Below are 6475 nucleotides of genomic sequence, written 5' to 3' on the forward strand. Positions count from 1 at the left end.
TATAAATCAGAAAAGAAATATGTAGCTGAAAATCTACCAATGCTCCCTGCTGGATTGCATTATACATATATAAGTCCAATTGAATCAAACATGGTTTTTATAATTCTTCAATACTGATCAATTGGCATGATCGATTAGGATATCCTGGTTCAACAATGATGCGAATAATTATAGAAAATACACATGGTCATCCAGTGAAAGACCATAAGATCTTTCAAAATAATAAGTTTCAATGCAAAGAATGTTCTCTTGGAAAACTTATTATAAGACCATCACCAGCTAAAATCCAAATTAAATCACCCATGTTTCTTGAACGTTTCAGGGAGATATTTGTGGGCCAATTCATCCACCAAGTGGACCATATAGATATTTTATGGTATTGATCGATGCCTCCAGCAGATGGTCATATGTATATTTATTATCAACTCAGAATGTGTCATTTGCAAGATTACTTGCTCAAATAATAAAATTGTGGAATCAATTTCCCGATCATACAATCAATAAAATTAGACTTGATAATGCTGTTGCATTTACTTCCCATATTTTCAATGATTATTGTATGTCAATGAGAATCACTGTTGAGCATCGGTTTGCTCATGTACATACACAAAATGGATTAGCTGAATAATCGATTAAAACGTCTACAATTGATTGCTAGACTAATGATTATGAAAAAAAAAACTCCCTGTTTTTGTACGGGGACATGTAATTTTACATGCTGCTGCATTAATTCGCATCAGACCAAGTGTATATCATAAATAATCCCCATTGTAGCTTGCATTTGGTAAAGAAGCAGACATTTCTCATTTGAAAGTTTTTGGATGTATGGAATTATCTTGAACCTCAGACAGGCGACGTGTTGACAGTACGTTTTGCTGATTGTCATTTTAATGATGAAATCTTCTCAATGTTAGGGAGAGAAAAAAAAAATTGAAAAAGAAATTCATGGTATACATCATCATTGTTACAACTGGATCCAAGAACTAAACAATGTGAAAAAGATGTACAGCAAATTGTACATTTGCAAATAATAGCAAATCAAATACCAGATGCATTTGCAGACACAAAATGAGTAACTAAATCATATATACATGCTGTAAATGCCCCTGCTTGAATTGAAATCCCAAATAAACAAATTGAAGACACTCATGATGCCATTAAATGTTTGAAGCGTGGAAGACCAATCGGTTCCAAGGATAAAAATCCTCGAAAAAGAAAAAGTATAGAGAAACACGATGATCACAAAATAGAGAATGATATTCCGGCAGAAATACATAATGATGAAAATGTTCCTTCAGAACCACAAACAGATGAGAATCGTGAAATCTCTATAAATTATATTAATATTGAAAAATTATGGAACCAAAAAGATACAAAAGAAATTGTTGAGATATTTTCTTACAATGTGGCAGACATCATAAATGACAATGAAGATCATGAACTAAAATAATTTGGTGAATGTCAAAATCGACATGACTGGATAAAATGGAAAGATGTCATCCAGGTTGAATTGGATTCGCTAAATAAGCATAATGTTTTTGGGCCTATAGTCCTTACACCTGAAGGTGTAAAACCTGTAGGATACAAATGGGTTTTTATTCAAAAACGAAATGAGAAAAATGAAATATCAAGATATAAAGCTCGGCTTGTTGTACAAAGTTTTTCTCAAAGGCCTGAAATTGATTATGAAGAAACATATTCTCCTGTTATGGATGAAATTACTTTTCGATATTTGATTAGTTTGGCGGTATCTGAAAATTTAGATATGCGTCTTATGGATGTTGTAACAGCTTACTTATATATATTTGTGTGTGTGTGTGTGTGTGAAAATCCCTGAAAAATTTAAGATGCTTGAAGCACAAAGTTCAAAACTCAGAGAATGTTATTCTGTAAAATTACAAAAATCATTATATGTGTTAAAACAATCCGACCAAATTTGGTATAATCGGCTAAGTGAACACTTAATGAAAAAGAGATATGTAAACAATTCAATATGCCCTAGTGTTCTAATTAAAAAAACAACATTCGGAAGCGTTGATGATTTAAGCATCATTGGAACGAATAAAGAAATTCAAGAAGTTGTGTTGCACTTGAAGGAATAATTTGAAATGAAGGACCTTGGAAAAACAAAGCATTGTGTGGGTTTTCAAATTGAATATAGAGAATGTGGAATATTTGTTTATCAGTCAAATTATACAAAAGGTCCTTAAACATTTTAATATGGATAAATCAAATCCTTTAAGTACTTTAATGATTGTTAGATCATTAAACGTAGAAAATGCTCCATTCTGTCCATGTGAAGATAATGAAGTTAATTTTGGTCCAGAAGTATCATAGCTAAGTGTTATCAGTGCCCTTATGTATCTTACAAATTGTACAAGACTTGATATATCTTTTGCTGTAAATTTATTGGAAAGATTTAGCTCATATCTATCAAAGAGACACTGGAACGGAATTAAACATATATTCCGTTATCTACGAGGAACGACAGACTTGGGACTTTTGTATTCAAAAGATACAAATCAAAGCATAATTGTTTATGCTGATGCCGGGTATTTATCTGATCCACACAAGGCACGTTCTCAAACATGATATGTATTTACTCGTGGAGGCACTGCAATTTCTTGGTGTTCACAGAAACAAACACTTGTAACAACTTCATCAAATCACGCCGAGATTATTGCACTACATGAAGCAAGCCGTGAATGTGTGTGGCTAAAATCAATGACCGAACATATCCAAACCTCATGCGGATTATCATTCGACAAGAAGCATGTGACACTATATGAAGATAATGTTGCATGTGTTGCTCAAATGAAAGAAGGGTACATAAAAAACGACAGAACTAAACATATTCCCCCTATGTTCTTCGCATTCACACAAGAGCTTGAGAAGAATAAAGATATTGATATCCGTTACATTCAATCAAGCAAAAACTCATCAGATCTCTTCACAAAGGCCCTTCCTACGACAATATACAGAAAACATATGTATAACATTGGGATGCGCAATCTACGAAATTTGTGAAAAATCATTCGTGTTAACATGAGGGAGATTTTACGTGACTGCACTCTTTTTCCCTTACTATGATTTTTATCCCAATGGGTTTTTCCTAGTAAAGTTTTAAATGAGGCATTATAAAACACGTAATAGAGACAATCATTGTATCATAATCATAATCACGAGTTGAAATATTTGAATGTTGAAAATAAAAAAGTTGAATGTTGAAAATAAGAGTTGTAAATATTTAAAATTCGTGTGTGATGATATATGTATTGATGTATTTATTTTTGGATTATTCCAAAAGAAATTCTATAAATATGTCTCTCAATATGTGCAGAAAATCACAATTGAGTGGAGAGAAAATTTTATAAAGTGTGTAGTTTGATAAATTTTGAGAGTTTGAGATTTTTTTTAACGTATTGTATATTTTAGGATTTAAATCTTTTGTTTATTTAGATATCTTAAAAGACCATGTCAAAGTGACAACTGAAAAACGGCATTTTATCAAAAGTCTACAATCAATATTTAATGACGAAAGAAAAAAAAAGGTGCATGTGGCATCCAATGATTGGTGAACATCTCTTTATAAATTGGAAAAATTGGAACTCTTCCCCCAACTCCCAACAACTTTCATTACACATTCGACTTCGCTATGCTTCAAAAGTCAATCTTCATTGTAATTTAATTCGCCGTTTGAAATTCTCCCAAGTACCAATTTCGTCAGCCATTAATAATATATAAACATACAATCTCAATTAAATCAATTTCAAAACTTTATCCTCATCAGAAAAATCGCATTTGTTTCCAGTTTCTTGATCATGGCTTCTGTTTGCTTCGCTGTTTTTCTTGCAGTTTTACTAGCTTTCCAATTCTCTGCTGCCACTGCCATCTTTCGTTCATTCTGGCCACCTTTCTTTGGTTTGTATCTGTACAATTTCTAGTAATCTTTTTCATGAAATAAAAGTCGAGAACTTCTTTCATATTTCAACTGGACGAGGTTTTTGCTTTAGCGTGAGATAGAATTGACACGGATTTTTGAGACGGAAAATGTGCTTTGGATTCGAATTTTTCCTTCTCTGAAGCCCTGTTTTCTTGCAGTGGCACTCTGGTTTATGCCACTACACGCTACTCGGCACGTTGGCGTGTTCCATAACTTTTTATTTTGGAAAGGAGGTTCCGTAACATATAAAAATAGAAATAATTATATAATTGGAAAAAAATAATTAAAAAAATTAGAAAAATTTGAAAAAATTACAGATAAAAATTCCGCATTATCGAGTTTAATCTGCGCACACAGTCTCGCGCACATATATATGTATATGTGTACCTGCATATATTATCCATCTGGGAGTGGCTTCAGTAGCATATATATGTATGTGATTCTTAGAAAGAAATTGATCAAATTTATTGATTTTATAACAATATACTGTTTATGAATATTTTATTGTTTTGGGGAATAGGTAATGCATGCCAAGAAAATTTGTGTGGGAGAGGAAACTGTACGGTTTCGAAAAATGGCACTTTCGGGTACGAGTGTATATGCGACAAGGGATGGAGACAAGCTTTTACTGAAGAAGACGACGATTTAAAATTCTTGCCTTGTGTGATTCCCAATTGTAAGTTCTCTCGATTATTCTGTTTTTAAGAAAAAGTATATCTGCATATCTTGTCTCAACTAATTCAACTACAGTTGAATCGGGAAATTTTAGGGAATATATTTTCTCAACTAATTGTCCATTCTCTGTTTTGTTGGGATCCATTATCTATATTAATTTCAGGTAAAATTATGAAATGATTGATGTATTTGAGAAATACCCCATGCAGTAAGTAATAACATACTGTTCTTGTTTCTTGAGGCTTAATGTCTTTCAGAGCCAATGCTGCCGAAGGAATATCCTCCTTGAGGTTATCGTTACGAAGTCCTCACTTGTACTCGAATATTGTATTAAATTAAAGCATATGAACATAACAAGAAAGCCAAATCCTCTTCTTTCTTCATGATCAAAAAAATGTACAAATTGATGCTTTATATTTTAAAATTCCGATGTTTTACGCCAAATCAGATTAAGTTGGTAGAGTATCTTGATAATCTATAAGTCAGTTACTCAAGGGTTTATGTTTCCTCTCAGAAATTATTGCTACAACCAATGTTGACAAATATTTTATAAAAATTTATCTTAATTTCAAGAATGATATATAAAACTCTGTTTTACAGGTACACTAAACTACACCTGTGCAACTACTCCATCCCCAGTGCAGAACAGAAGCGTGAAAGCTAAATCTATTTTCGATCGTAACTATAAGCTCTCAAACTTCATTACAAGTTCACATTTATCATCAAGGATTTGTTTAGTTAAAATATACATTGTTTTTGCTTTATAGCTTGCTTCTGGACTGATTGTGGAGGTGGTACCTGCAATCAGACCTCGCCGTTCACATTCGCTTGCGAATGTGAAGAGGGTTACTATAATCTGCTCAATTCCACAGCATTTCCATGCTACAAACAATGTAAGAACATCACAATAAACAACTTGTATAGAGCTTAGTAAGAAGCGACTATATCTAGCACAGGTTATGGTAGTAGAAAGCGAGGACAAGTGCGCGATCTACGTGTGCAATCAAGTCCTACTTGTCAAGTTTCATGAGCCTAAACTCAAGTTCAACTAAAAAATTGAGACTGAACTTGAGCTCAGACTCATAGAGCCCAAACTAAAGAGACTCCACCTCAAACTCAGCTTGGCTCACAAGTTGTCTTGAACTGACATGTTCATGAGCTCAGATCACATTTTGTTTAAAAATATATTATTAATTATAAAAAGGCTGTGAGTTTGTGAGCCATAACTTAAGTTTGAGCTTGCCACAAGCTTGAACTCGCTTTGGCTTGAGTTGAGCTGGCTCAACAAGCTCACAAAGCAGTGGGCTCGATTTGCTCCCCTGGTATCAACTCAAGCAAGCGGCAACAGCAATTATTGGTTTAGGATACAATTAAATGGACAGACCTAAAATCGATCATGACTTGCAATATTAGGTTCGATAGGAGGGAACTGTCAGAATCTTGGACTCAACTTTCACACACCATCAAGTTCTTCAGGCACTTCTCCAGCAACTAATTTGGACGAACAGAGTACAAGTCATGGTGAGACCACACCCTTGAAATATTTTCTTCAATTTTACTAGTATTTCGCCTCATGTCAATTTTTTTGTTCGGTAACAGCGGCTACATTAAACACGAGAGTTGATTTTACTTGGTCAATTACAATGGTGACAAGTTTTGCTCTGGTTGTGTGGAAGCATAATTAGGATACAGAGTGGTTATCTATGTACATTTCACCATTGAGACATGAGATATGGTTTGTGTTCTATTTCTGTCAGCTGTATGGTTTTACTGTACAATATTAGGATGAATATTTTATACTGCAGGCAGTCACTTGTAATATAGACCACACGATTCTTTTACAGACTTCAGTTGCAT

General features: G+C 33.5%; 1 protein-coding gene across 1 annotated transcript; it reads left to right on the top strand.

Annotated features, from left to right (window-relative positions):
* The first annotated feature begins 3732 nt into the window (after window positions 1–3732).
* LOC140833097 (uncharacterized) lies at window positions 3733–6468 on the top strand. The gene is made up of 6 exons (XM_073197532.1): window positions 3733–3921; window positions 4464–4619; window positions 5219–5296; window positions 5386–5511; window positions 6032–6139; window positions 6218–6468. Exons 1-6 carry the CDS (start codon window positions 3822–3824, stop codon window positions 6301–6303), a joined length of 654 nt encoding a protein of 217 aa, XP_073053633.1. The 5' UTR covers window positions 3733–3821; the 3' UTR covers window positions 6304–6468.
* Window positions 6469–6475: the final 7 nt, after the last annotated feature.

The sequence above is a fragment of the Primulina eburnea genome, chromosome 5 (assembly GCF_022965805.1).
Source record: "Primulina eburnea isolate SZY01 chromosome 5, ASM2296580v1, whole genome shotgun sequence".
NCBI classification, from domain to species: domain Eukaryota; kingdom Viridiplantae; phylum Streptophyta; class Magnoliopsida; order Lamiales; family Gesneriaceae; genus Primulina; species Primulina eburnea.